General features: G+C 43.0%; 2 protein-coding genes across 5 annotated transcripts in view; one reads left to right on the top strand and one right to left on the bottom strand.

The window, feature by feature from the left end:
- TRIM24 (tripartite motif containing 24) overlaps positions 1 to 8,368 on the top strand; it is a 138,620-nt gene extending 130,252 nt beyond the window's left edge. For all 4 annotated transcript variants that reach the window (XM_084638429.1, XM_084638427.1, XM_084638426.1 and 1 more), the window contains 2 exons: positions 2,827 to 2,976; positions 7,604 to 8,368. In XM_084638429.1, the coding sequence (XP_084494555.1) occupies positions 2,827 to 2,976; positions 7,604 to 7,813 (360 nt within the window). In that variant the 3' untranslated portion in view covers positions 7,814 to 8,368. The remainder of the gene's footprint in view (positions 1 to 2,826; positions 2,977 to 7,603) is intronic.
- Positions 8,369 to 12,263: 3,895 nt separating this feature from the next.
- Positions 12,264 to 14,678, bottom strand: part of SVOPL (SVOP like) — a 30,916-nt gene continuing 28,501 nt past the window's right edge. Inside the window, exon 16 of the mRNA XM_084618400.1 lies at positions 12,264 to 12,651. Within this exon, the coding sequence (XP_084474526.1) occupies positions 12,640 to 12,651 (12 nt within the window). The 3' untranslated portion in view covers positions 12,264 to 12,639. The remainder of the gene's footprint in view (positions 12,652 to 14,678) is intronic.

The following is a 14,678-nucleotide window of genomic DNA, read 5'->3' on the forward strand; positions in this document are numbered from 1 at the left end:
ATAGTTATGTCAACCTAATCCCCAGTGCAGACAGCACTATGTGGATAGGAAGGCTTCTACCGTTGACATGAAACCTTCCTATCCAGGGGGGAGGGATAGCTCAGTGGTTTGAGCATTGGCCTGCTAAACCCAGGGTTGTGAGTTCAATCCTTGAGGGGTCCATTTAGGGATCTGGGGCAAAAACTGGGGCTTGGTCCTGCTTTGAGCGGGGGGTTGGACTAGATGACCTCCTGAGATCCCTTCCAACCCTGATATTCTATGATTCTATGACATAACTACCGCCTTGTGGGAAGGTGGAGTACCTACACCAATAGGAGAAGCTCTCCCATCAGCATAGGTAGAGTCTTCACTAAACGCTATAGCTGCACCGTTGTAAGTATAGTTGAGCCTTAAGAGAAGTCTCTCTTTCTGTAATGTCAGTAGTACAAGCACATACTTTAACTCCACAACTTGGACTACATCTTAAAATTCTTCACAGATCTGCCTAGATTGTTGGTGGATGGGGAGAAAAGAATGGCTTCTGGTTCATAAATAAGAATCTGGAATGTGAAATAAATTGGCTGTTCTAATTGTTGCATCTAATTGCAGAGAGAGAAAAATTACACACAGATTAAAGAAAAAATTTTTAAAGACCGAATTTTATCCACATCTCCTGCTGACATGCAAGTCAGGATTCGCTCATTGTTTGTGCATAGGAGCCAGGCAGGAGCATACAAAATTACATCTTTTAAAATTTGCACCTTCATGCCTTAAGTACCCTCTATCTTCTTTTTAAAGTGTCAGATGTTTTATTAAACACACACAGGAAGCTGCTAATCTGATCATTTATTTCAGTTTGACAAAGGAAATGCATCTTTGGAACACTTCATGTTGCTGTAAGGCAAGTTAATTTTTTTTAAAGTGAAGTTACATGAACCACTTTTTCATCTAGTCAAATATTGTGCTGTATTTCCTCTGTTCTAAAACTGCAGCTATCTGCGGTTCATCTATGGTGCCTATTGCTATTATAGCTAAGCACTGATGTATCCGTAAAATGGCAGATCTAAGTGAAAGGAAACTTACCCTTTTATTGTGGCGATATTGAAACAGTGACTCATTTTTGGAGTTAAATTTCTGATTTTGTTTAAAATCAATATTTAAAAAGGAGGAGATGAAGAGATGCATAAAGATGTAAAATATTACTGAGTACTTCTACTGTAGAACACTGAGGTTTAAATCCCTTTGAAAAATAGTTTTGAAAACTCATTTTTTTTAAACAAAAATGTGCCCTGCATACATGGCAGTAGCTATACGATACATTACATTTCTTTATTTTTGAGAGCCTCAGCTGCATTTTGCCCACTGATTTCACTCCAGACTGCTTCTAACATTCCAACACTTTGAGCTGCTTTCTATCAGTTACTGTATTAAAAAATAAAAAACCTCTGCCTCAAAAATATTTGCTCTTCCTCCTGAGGCAGAGTCCTTACACTACTCAACCTAGATCAGTCACAGGTTTTTAGGTCCAATATCTTGTGAACCATCAGAATTTGAAATACAGGTTCTATTCTATTGGATAGCAGGGAAATCACCCCACGCACCTTGAGTGCACTTTAGTTCTTGCCTGAGCAGGTTGTCAGATACAGGAGTTCAAAACCATGACATGAGTTTCAGAAAAGCTATCTTAAATTTGTAAATCTCCTGTACAGTTGGACCCCATATATTAAGACAGTTGTCCCCAAACTGTGGGGCGCATCCCACTGGGGGGCACAGAGGAACATTCGGGGGTGCGCACTGGCGGGGCCTGGGACAGCCCCCATGGGGGGTGGGGAAAGAGCCTCACTCTCCCCCATTTCCACTCCTCCCTGAGTCCAGCTCCCCCCTGCTCTACCATCAGCCCAGCTCTGCCCTCATTCCCACTCCACCTCTAGCCCCAGGTCCTCCCCCAGCCCCGCCTCCAGCCCAAGCTTCTCTGCTGAGCCAACTGTGCAGTAATGGAGGGGACGCAGACAGATTCCATCACTGGCAAGGGCTGCGGGAGAGCAGGAAAGTTTGGGCACCACTGTATTATGACGACAGCCTGGCTGCACAGGTGAAAGGATTGAAGTAATAGTTTAAATCATTTATCGGTACTAATATATATAGATCGGTAGATAGCTGTTTATACCTCAAATGCATCTTTAACTAGTCTTGCCATTTTCATTTAATGTAGTATGGAGAACACTTAGGGCATGTCTATACTACAAAATTAAATAGACTTAAGTTAGCTTGCCCCACAGCAACCATAGTAATGACATCCGTTCTTTGTGTCCATACTATGCTTCTTCTGTTGGCGGTGCACGGCCTCGCCAGGAGCACTTGCACCAATGCAAGCGAGGCATTGTGGGGTGCGGAAGGGCTGTGAAAGGCAGCAACAGGCAATGTAAGCAATGCCGTGTCTACACAGACACTGCGTCGACCTAAGTGCTACAGCTCTTGAGGTGGAGTTATTAGGTCAACATAGCACGCAAGTTAAATCAGTGGGAGAAAAATTGTTGTATAGACACTTACACAGGTATTTCGACGTGAGCTGTCTTATGTCGACCTAATGTCTGTAGTGCAGACCAGGCCTTAGCGGTGTAGAAATAAATCCAAATAGATCCTTTATCTTATCATAAAGGTAAGCAGAGTTGTGTCTCGCTACTCACAGGGAGCCAGGCTCAAGGAAGAAGGCATTATGTTTACATCTTAAAACTATACTTCAAGAGTTAAACTGAATAGTATTTTGCCTAGAAATGATGATTAAAAGTGTGTGTGTGTCTGTGTGAGAGAGAGATCTGATTGAATTGATGATTTTTTTTCTTTTAGGTGCCTGAATACTACAAAATAATAAAGAAGCCTATGGACTTGTCAACAATCAAAAAAAGACTGCAAGTGAACCATCCACTGTATATGAAACCTGAAGATTTTGTGGCTGATTTCAGACTGATTTTCCAAAATTGTGCTGAGTTTAATGAGGTCAGAAAAGTAAAACCGTATAGTTTTACAAGCTTATATATTTCCAAGAAAGCAGAATTTGTGGCAGGTGGTAGAATTTCTTGATGCAAATGACATGACATAACTTTGTGAATTAATCTTGCTTTGGTTATAAGACCTATTCAATGAAGTTATAGATTTCACTTGAAATTACTTTTGTATTAGATTAGTATGTAGTAGAGACAGTTCCATAGAAGGAAGAAGGGAAAGAAGGCAGTAGCAAACAGTTTGGTTTAATTGTTATTACACCAGGATTAAATATGCATTAATTCTTCTTTGAGTAGATACAAAAGTGTATTCTAAGTAGGTGTATGCGTGCCCCACGCTCCAGAGCCTTTTGCCTAGCAGTACCTGTAGAGGGATGGCATTCATGCCTCGGGCCGGTCACTCCTCCCCTGGATATATGTGGAGGTGGCACCCCAAACCCCCCCAGTTCCTTCTTACTGCCCATTTGCTGGAGTTGGAGCTCTATGCAGTTATTGCTTCACAACCTCACGAGTTTATATCTTAGTCTAGTTTGTTGTATATATCTATCCTCCCTGCTTTGTCTCAAAATGGCTTGCTTGCAGCTCTGGTCCTTCAAGACACCTACTTCTATGTGGCTATTCTACCGAGTCACAGGAAGTATCTTTGCTTCATGGTAAGAGACTGCCACTTTCAATACGTGATTCTCCCATTCGGCCTCTCTTCTGCTGCGCCCCCGAGTCTTCACCAAATGCATGGTAGTAGTCATGGCATATCTGAAGAGGAAAGAAATCCATATCTTTCCTTACCTTGATGACTGGTTGCTGCAGGCTCCAGAGGGGAGGTTCTTGCCCACATTGATACCATACTACACTTCCTTGACTGTTTGGGACTTTGGCCCCCACTCAGCAAATAGTGTTCACTGGGGCCCTGTTAGATTCCATGAGGTCAAGGGTGTTTCTGATGACCAGTCACTTCCAGATGATTCCACAGCTGTGCCTCAGCTTGCAATCACAGCTGTCCGACAGTCCATGTGTGCCTGAGCCTATTGGACCACATGGGAACAGGGAACTTGTACCACTACCAACAGCACCTAGGTGGTCCATCTTGCCCGGTTACGCCTTTGTCTTCTTCAGATGTAGTTCAGGATGGTTTACAGCCCTACCCTGTATTCTCTAGACAGGTTGATTCACCTTCATTCATCAGTCCTGGAGTCCTTGCACTGGTGTGAGTCACCATTGAATATGTGCCAATGGGTCCCCTTCACTTGGCCCTCTCCCACCAAATCAGTGGTTACCACCACATCCCTTCTGTTTTGGGGAGCACATCTTCACTCGCTGGAGGTGCAGGGTCTGTGGTCGGAACAGGAGACCTTGCTTCATATCAGTGTGGAGCTTCAGGCCATCCACAACACGTTGTGCCTTCTGGGACTGAATCAGGCATTCCGTGGTTCACATACTCACAGATAATATTACTGTGATGTACTATGTGAACAAATAAGGGGGGAGCCCACAACAGAGCACTCTGCCTGGAGGCAATCAACCTGTGACAGGTCTGTATCAGATGATACCACCCCAATAGCTGTCCACTTACCAGGGGTCCAGAACCATCTCATGGATCATCTCACTGGGTTTTCTCCCTGAGCCACGAGTGGTCCCTGAAGACTGAAATCTCATTTCATCTGCCTGTCCAAGGAAAATTGTTTTTCTCCAATGCCATGGTGATGAGATTTCTGAAAGAACTACTCCACCTGCATCCTCTGGTCACAGAGCTGGTCCCCTTGTGGGAATCTGAACATGGTTTTAGTGGGTCTAATGGGGCCGCCATGTAAGCCCCTTGCTTCCTGCCTCCTGTCCCAGAAAACTGCATTCTTGATAGCCATTACCTGTGCCAGAAGGGGTGTAAGTTGCAGGCCCTGATGGCTGGTCCTCCTTAAACGCAGTTTTCCGGGGACAAGATTATGCTTTGGCCACATCTAAAGTTTTGTATCCAAATTGGTCTCAGTTTCACTTGAACCAGGCAGTGTATTTGCCTGTATTTTTCCCCAAGCTGCATTCCTCCCCCGAGGAGCAATGCCTCCATATACTAGATGTTAGATGCTGTCTAGCCTTTTATCTGAACAAGATGAACAGTTTTGTGCTTCGCCTTGCCCTGTTTGTATCATATGCAGACCATATGAAGGGTCAAGCGGTCTCTGTTATCCATGTCTAGATGGATAACCTCTCACTTCAATACTGCATACGAAATAGCATCAGTTACGTGTCCTCAGCAGATATGGGCACATTTGACGAGAGCACAGGCAACTTTGGTGGTGTTCCTCAATGACATTTCCATATTGGACATTTGTCGGGTGGTCACAAGGTTGTCTGTGTATACTTTGACAGATCATTAGGCAATCATTGCTTCTTCCAGAGCAGACACTAATGTCAGAAGAGCAGTCCTGCAGTCCTTGCTCAGGTGGACGCTAAGTCCTCACCCCAGATGGGGTTCGCTCGTTATCTGCTTGGAATACGTGTCTGCATCTACTGAAAGAAGACTAAACAAGTACTTACTGTAACTCTGGTCCTTCTAGATAGGATGCAAACGTGTGTACCACAATCCACCCACCATCCCCTCAGCATCAATCTTCCCCTAGCATTCTGTGCAAAAGAACTGAGGGGACATGGGGTTTTGTCGCCTCATATAGCCAAGGGAGGGGCTACAGGCATGAAGCGTGAGCGCCACTGCTCTACGGCTACTGCTTGGCAAAAGTCTTTGGCTCCAGCATGTGCACAAACCTACTTGGAATACACATCTGCATCACATCTCAAAGTGCAGTTACAGTTAGTAACCATTTATTCTATGGAAATGGATAGGAGCAGATTTTAATATGGCTTCTTCTGTTGGGTGAAAGGCACAATCCACACCAGTTACTTAAGCTTAATTAGTTGAAAACTTTAACAACATTTTAGGACACTGTATTACCACCTTAACTAAGTATAGAGCATAAGTAAAGCAGATCAGAGTAGGATACAGTCCTGGGGCACTGGTAGTCTGTTTCTGTTCTCATCAGAGCCATTCTGGTCCAGTCTGGTAGGGGTCCTGCATTGCTCCACATGTCCTTTATACCTTGTACAGGTATACAGGACACTGATTATTTAAAATTCCTTATCTGTCAACATTCTATTCTAAACATTTTCATATACACACCATCGTAACTCTAGTACATCTTTTACTTATCCTTCAAAAACTCTAATTGATATCTCTTGTCTTTTTAACCATTGCTACCGTCCTTCTTACTCAATCTAGCTGTCTTTTCATTGCTTTTGTATGTCTTATTCTTATCTTCATCTTGTGACCTTGAACTTCGCTAGTTCTGTCTAGTTAATATCCATCCTCCCTAGTCCAAGATCTTCACCTGGCTAGTAAATCTCACACCTTGTCTGAAGAAAAGGAGAACTTGTTGCACCTTAAAGACTTTTTATTTGAGCTGTAGCTCACGAAAGCTTATGCTCAAATAAATTGGTTAGTCTCTAAGGTGCCACAAGTCCTCCTTTTCTTTTTGCAAATACAGACTAACACGGCTGTTACTCTGAAACCACACACCTTGTCTGGTTTGCTTTGCCCTGTTATCTACACGAACCAAGAATCCACTGGAGATAAGAGACAAACCAGCTTTCTGATTTTTACAGCCTTTAAAGTTGTTTTAGCAGAGTTTTGAGAGCTGTCATCTTGACAGATACAGAAAAATTCCCTTTTACATATACCATTATTATGCACGCTTATTTAACAGTTATATATTTCTTTACATCTCTCTCTCTCTCTCTGCCTTTTGCCTCCTATCTGCAGAATAATATCCTTTCCACTGCCCTTCCTCCCTTCCCTGACCTCTCAATGAGTAGTGAGCCTTTCATTCCCCACCCACCTTGTCCTGCCCTTCAGTCAACCTCTTAAGTACACAGTGGCTTCTGACTGCCATGCCAAGAACTCCTTGGCCACTGCTGGCTTTGTTAGCCATCTGCTGATTCCTCATTTGAAGTGAGGGGTGGAACCCTGGGGAAGAGATAAATGTCCCAGATAGGGCAGGAAGGAGGCACACCTGACTAGAACTGGCTTTAGCTATTAGCCTCTGCTTAAACCAGGAAACTGGCCAGGGCTGCTGATGAGAAACACCATGGGGCTGGTTAGTGTCCTAAGGTATAATCATCCATGTCAGTAACATTTTATATTCTGCTGTGTATATGAGAGAGGCGGAAAAATGGCAGCATAGCAGTCAAAGTATCTGGTACAAAATACTCTGTCGTCTTAGTGGCACAATTGACCCAACCCTTCCATTTCTGAAGTGGCTAAACTTTGTACCATGTATGATCTCTTAAGTAGGTTTTTCAGTGGAGATCTTAAACCAATGATCTTGTCTGTTCTTGAACATTAGATTTTATGTCCATTTTGTAAGAGACGGAATTAGCTGTGATGTCCTTGGCCAAAATTTCCCCTCTACCACTGATTTTTGCAGAGTTCTGTGTGCTGGTTGTTTGCCACCCATTTCCCAGAGATGTCTGTGTCTTATTGCTACTTGATTTTTGTAGTTTTCACTTTGAGATTCTTTGGGTGCTATAAGTGTCAAACTATTTTATGATGCACTGATTATTGTAAACTCACCCAACAGCCTGATTCAGAAGTGGCTGATGCTGGCATGAAACTTGAAGCCTACTTTGAAGAACTCCTAAAGACCCTTTATCCAGAGAGAGAATTCCCTATACAACCCTACTGTCGGAGTGAGAGAGACAATCCAGAATTTAGTGATGACTCTGATGATGATTTTGTACAGCCCCGGAAAAAACGCCTCAAAGGAGAGGAGCGCCAGTTGCTTAAATGAATGAGTCGCATGTACTGGAATGAATTTTTTAAAACTAAACAAATATTTATCGACTGTCAGTTGTCAAGAGGAAAAGTCATGACCACTTTGACCTGTACATTTGTGGATGTTTACTAGACTTTATACCCTTCCTCCTCAAACAGAAATCTACCAGGGATCAAGGCATTTGGAGAGACTGTTCTCTGAAGTTCAGTCCTTACATCCTACATGTTGAACGTCATTCAAACGGCAGTCTGGAACAACAGCTGCTCAAATTCATTTAAAGAAAAGAATTTGTACAGAATTAAACTTTAAAATGTTACATGAATTCAATGTGTGACTTTCTCAGTTTCAAGAAAATGTAATATCACCAGACATTAATTTTACCAAAGGCATGTGGCTGGCCAGAATTTGAGTTTTGTACTGTACTTAACCCCAAGCCATGAAAGCACATGGTGTAATTTGTTGTCCTAGAATACTGACTGGTACAATGGAAGTGTAGTTGCCCCCCCAAAGAAGTTACTGGTGATTTAAAATGTAAAGGGGGGGCTGTATTAAAATATATTTAAAAAATCAGGGATTTGTTTGGGGTGTTTTTATAGGTGAGAAAGGTTGTTCCTCTCATCCCAGCAGTTGGATTTCTCTTGGTCACTATGCATTACTGCAATGAGATGCACTAAAATGTCTCTGAAATGTCCTCTAAACAAGATAAGACAGATTCAATGTACATGTGCTAATAGGAGTTAATGGCATAGTTGCAAGGAAGGAATAATTACTTGTACCTAGGGTTGTTTAGACAATTTATTGAACTTCTAAAAATGTCATCTTTGGAATACAGTTTTGGATTTCTCATTCCTTTCATAGAGGTGGTCATGGTGATCGCTCCTGGATGACTGAGTCATCACTATAGCAATACCTCTTCAAGTTGGAAAGCAGGAGACACTGTTGTTCAGCTCTCCTCCTTCACCCTGCTATTGACCTCACTAGCTCTCTTGTGGCAGTGTTTGTGAAATATGTCAACCCATGCTCCCTTCTCAAGTCGTTCTCTTTGATGCTCCACTGACCTAAGTACAATTTCCTTTCAAAGGCACCTGTCTGTGAGTGCTCCACAGACCAGTTAAAAGCCCTAATTCAGGTTGGTTTTATGTGGAAACTGAACTTCATAAGGGCAGCCGTAGCCAAACTATTCCCATTTGTGGGGCACTATGGTAGCTGTCTACACCGATACTGCAGGTAAGCAAACAGATAGATAGGTTGCCGCTCCAGTGTACATGATCGTTACCACAGGAGTTTAGAGGCTGGCCACAATCATTGATGACTACTTGGTGGCAGAGCTCTGGAGTGAGGGGAAGAAACCGACTGAAGGTGAGCATTATAGCCAGGTAAGTCGTCTTTGCCTTAGTAGAAGGGTGGCTGGTACTTCCCCTTTAGCTGTAGGTTACCTGCCATTTTTCATTATAAAATATTAGGAAGTTTGCAGCAGGGATGAAGCGAGAAGGAAAAAAGGCAGAGGCAGGGTCACCTCTGCTCTGGAATAAGAACCTTCTGCTGCTGCCAGCTGAGGTACCCTGGAGCCCCACTAGCAGTATGTATTCTATTGCTGGGAGTTCTAAACCCCCCTAATACGTAAGGGGAGTTGCTAAAAGTAAACAAACTATTTTAAAAAAATCTAGGAAATTACCTACAGAAAAACTGTCAAACATTTAGTTTAGGTTTTAGATTAACAGTTGCCTGGTTTTGTTACTTTATTTTGGTTCTCCAGAGTGGAGTGTAGGGCTGCTGCTGGTGGGTGCTGAGTTGAGTGAATTATCAATGATTTTAAATTTACAAGTATCAGGGGGCAGCTGTGTTAGTCTGTGTCCACCAAAACAACAAGGCGTCCAGTGGCACCTTAAAGACTAACGGATTTATTTGGGCATAAGCTTTCATGGGTAAAATACCCCACTTCTTCAGATGCATGGAGGTTTCATGACTGTATATCAGTCACCTCACCCTCCACTCCCATGTGATATAATGTGCAGAGGCATAGCCAGCTTGAAAATTGGTATGACCATGGAGGGCACAGGATGGATGGGAAGTGGGGAGGAAATTACTAATGTTCAAGGCCAGAAGAGACCATCTGGTCACCCCTCCAGTAGAACACAGGCCATAGAACTTCCTTAAATTAATTCCTAGAGCAGATCTTCCAGAGAAACAGCCAATGTTGATTTAAAAATGGTCAGTGATGGTGAATCTCCTATGACGCTTGGTAGATTACCCACTGTTAAAAATGTACACCTTCTAGGCTCAATTTGTCTAGCTTCAACTTCCAGTTCTTAGTGTTACACCTTTCTCTGCTAGGCTGAACAGTCCATTACTAGATGTGTTCCCCATGCAGAGACTGTAATCAAGTCATCCCTAAGTAAAATAGATATGACTTACAGTGAGTAAGTTCCATAAGTCTGTTTTTTTATCATTTGCTTGACTCTTAAACCCCCTCCAATTATCAACATCCTTCTTGAATTGTAGGCACCAGACTTGGACACAGTATTCCAGCAGCGGTTGCACCAGTGCTAAGTATAGAGGTAAAATAACCTCTCTACTCCCCTGTTTATGGAGCCAGCTGCACACTAGCTCTTTGGGCTACAGTGTTGCACTGAGAGCTCATGGCCAAGCAACAGATTATCCATCCCCAACCCCAAATCATTTTCAGAGTCCATTTCCTAGGATTAAGTTCCCCATCATGTAAGTATGGCCTATGTTCTTTGTTCCTAGATGTATATACACTTAGGTGCAGCTGTATTGAAACAACTAGTGTTTGGAGCCAGGCCCCTGCCCCGTGGTTGCCGACACAACAAGCCTCGGGATAAAGACTATGTGAGCAGGCATAGACAACACTACAGGCCCAAAATAGAGAAGCTGGGCTGTGGGGATTAGAGGATAGACTGACCATGTCTGTTCTAAATACAACTGGGCATGTTTCATGTGCTTACTCCTGCTGGAGTTCTGTGGCAAAAAATTCTGCACTGGTATTTTAAAGTTCTGCAATTTTTTTGGTCAAAATGACACCCTATAATCCTGCCTATCAGCAACTCTGTCTGTAACATTACAGACCCACACAAATTCCCCAGGAGTAGAGTTTTAAGGAAATTCCTTTTCTCTACCCCATCCCCCCAGAGCCCAGCTGTGGCACGCCCACCTCAGACACTGGCAGCACACGCCCCCTCCTGCCCAGAGGGAGAATCAACCTGTCTCCTGAGAATTGCAGCTGCAGGAAACCCTGCAGCTCCCAGCCCCTCTAGTGGCCAGCATCCCATTTCTGTGGAGGAAAAGGAAATTCTGTGCAAAAAATATTAATTTCTGCCCAAATTCTCCATAGGCAGTGGCATAATTAAGGCAAGGAGTGCTTCCCTCATATGATGCATTAGCTCAAGATTGTATTCCCATAGTGGGGCAAGTATCCACTAGCAAGGTAACAGTAGCTTACTCATCTCCAACACTTCCTAACTGTCTGTGTCTCAGTGTGGAGAGGAGACTGAGGTGAAGTGAGGCAGTAGCCCCTTGATAAATGCTACATTTTACACCCATACACACTAATGATTAAAAAAATTCTAAATGGTTGCGGTTACACTGACTGTGTCCATGAGCCTCGTTCTATCCCAGCCTGTGACAGCCAAGGGAAGCTTTAGTTTTCACATTAATGAAATGCAGGTATTTTGAAAAAGATGAATGATTTTGGAATGTTTAAAAACCACTATAGTTTTCAGACTTCCAGCATACAAACCCACCACCGCTATGCAGCCACTGCTCCCTCTGTGGGCCTGATCGGGAAAGCTGCCCCCTTCACCCAGGTTTTGACTCCGCTGTATTGAACCCTGTTTTGTATCTGCTGTTTTAATTGAGCTCTGTACAACTTCCAGTCTTACAGAAATATCCATTAGTGGAAGTTACATTTAAAAAAAGAGGGGAGGGAGCCCTAGTGTTGTGCCAGGGTCCCTGATTGCTGAGGGGAGAAACAGAAGCTGGCACGTGTCCAATGGAAAAATTCCAGCCAGCTCTAAACATTGAGGTAAATGTAAGGGCCAGAGCAATCACCCGAAAGCCCCATTGTGAGGGCAAGGTGAAACTTGCTTTTACAGGTCAGTCCCAGTGATGGGAGTATTTGGTCCTTGAGGAAGGAATGTTGTACTTGATTAGTATGTACATGCTGTAAGCCAGGTTGCTGTGGCAAAAACCATGTTCCACTCATGAAGGAAAAACACCCTCTCCCTTTTTCCAGCTGTAAAGTAAATACGCCAACTTGCCCAACACCAGGTACTCCAAGATGGGCCTAGGACCTATGTATTTTAGTGGCCATCTTGTGGCATAGGACCAATACTAAGCCCAGGGGGGAATCCAATCTAAGTTACGCAACTTCAGCTACATAATGTAGCTGAAGTCGACGTACTTGGATCGACTTACCGTGGTGAGTCGACTGCTGCTGCTCCCCCATCGACTCTGCCGGCGCCTCTCACAGAGCTGGAGTACAGGAGTCAGCAGGAGAGCACTTGGGGGTGATTTATTGCGTCTAGACTAGACACGATAAATCGATTGCTGCCCGCCGATCCGGTGGGTAGTGTAGAGACTTCATCTTGTTCCAGGGGCTGGGGAGAGATCTATTTATTGAATCACAGGAAAGACCGCGCGCACAACAGTTTTTCCAAATGCATCCTGTAGCTTGTGTGCTCTTCAACTGTGATTATTTATGCATCCTCTTTCCAGAAATGGCATCAAGAAGCAATCAACATAAAGCAGCTCAACTGCAACTGAGAAACTATTCAAAGGGTTCCTTTTTCTCGCACATACGAGGCAACTTTGAGTGTCTTCATTCATTTCGTTTGCTAAAAAAGGGAAAGATACAAAAGGATAAAAATTTCAGAGTCAAATTGAAAGAACAGGGGCTTATGGACCAGGAGCAGGTTCCGCTCTCAGATACAAATGTGTATTATTGTGTGTCCAAAAATCCTGCCTTGTATTTGCAAGACCCATACACTATTCTAAGATTGCTCTAAGATTAGAATCTGATGCAAGGCTGGATATTTTCAGCCTGTGTCTCTTTCAAATAACATTGAGCAGACTTCTAAAATTACTTTTGAAATATAGTTGCCTACAAAGCAGATTTGGAAGGCATAATGTAGACATTGCCACCTTGGCTCTTAGCCTTAAATGTCACTGTGTTAAAGAATACAGACAGCATTTTATATGGCCTCCTATCCCTACTATTAGAGAGCGAGGGGCAATACATTCATTAGTCTAGAATCTGCAGGCATGCATAACTTTATGAACAGAATTAATCCCATTGATGTTAATAGGATGTTATCAAGTATGCAAAGTTACACATTTGCATAAGCATTGGCATCATCCCTGCTGAAAATAAAGCCTGTGGCCCTAATCTGGTTAACTTTTGTGCACAAGTAACTTTGCATACTTGATTATTTCTATTAACCTCCATGGGACTAATCCTATGTGAAAAGTATAACTGGTAGCAAAATCAGGGCCATAGACCTTGTCTGCAAAAAGGATGATGTCTATTGAAACTTCAGCTGTGATATTAGCTCACAAGAATGCAGCCCATTTATCTAGGTCATGTCAATTATAGATGGATCAAAGCTTTTCTCTTACATGTAATGCGATTTATTGGAGTGTTCTTGTTTGATTATTGCAATATTAACCATTTGAGGGTTTAAATAGTGTGTGAGTCTTCAGCACAGGGCTGCGTTTTACCCACAGAGGCAGAGTAATTAAACAACCTTAAGTCCTTCTCTGAAACTGGTTTTTTTAGGAAGGTGGTGGCATTATGCTAAGAGGTATGGTGACAGTGCTCTGGCAGCCTAGCTATGCCAATAGAGCTATAATGGCAAAGTATTTGTAGTAAGACAAGGGCTTAGTTAGATCAGTCCAACCTGTGTGTGTAAAGACACTTATTTTGGTTTACTTGTGGCACTGTAGAGACTAACAAATTTATTTGAGCATAAACTTTTGTGAGCTACAGCTCACTTTATTGGATGTATTCAGTGGAAAATACAGTGGGGAGATTTATATACACCGAGAACATGAAACAATGGGTGTTTGTTACCATACACACTGTAATGATGAGGTAAGGTGAGCTATTACCAGCAGGAGAGCGGGGAAAACCTTTTGTAGTGATAATCAAGGTGGGCCATTTCCAGCAGTTGACAAGTTTTTTTGTTGATATATATCTATTCAGGGGACACCATCATAGGGCCTAATCACATCAGCCACACTATCAGAGGCTCGTTCACCTGCACATCTAAAAATGTGACATATGCCATCATGTGCCCCTCTGCCATGTGCATTGGCCAGACCAGATAGTCTCTACATAAAAGAATAAATAGACACAAATCAAACGTAAAGAATTATAACATTCAAAAACCGGTCGGAGAACCCTTCAATCTCTTTGGTCACTCGATTACAGACCTAAATGGGGCAATTCTTCAACAAAATAAACTTCAAAAACAAACAGACTCTAACGAGAGACTGCTGAATTGGAATTAATTTGCAAACTGGACACAATTAACTTAGGCTTGAATAAAGACTGGGAGTGGATGTGTCATTACACAAAGTAAAACTATTTCCCCATGTTCTCCCTCCCTCACTCTCCCCGCCCCCCAGTTCCTCAGACGTTCTTGTCAACTGCTGGAAATGGCCCACCTTGATTATCCCTACAAAAGGTTTTCCCCCCCTCTCCTGCTGGTAATCGCTCACCTTACCTGATCACTCTCCTTACAGTGTGTATGGTAACACCCATTGTTTCATGTTCTCTGTGTGTATAAATCCCCCTACTGTATTTTCCACTGCATGCATCGGAATAAGTGAGCCGTAGCTCACGAAAGCTTATGCTCAAATA

Source organism: Lepidochelys olivacea, assembly GCF_965140295.1.
Source record: "Lepidochelys olivacea isolate rLepOli2 genome assembly, chromosome: 1".
Lineage (NCBI taxonomy): Eukaryota > Metazoa > Chordata > Testudines > Cheloniidae > Lepidochelys > Lepidochelys olivacea.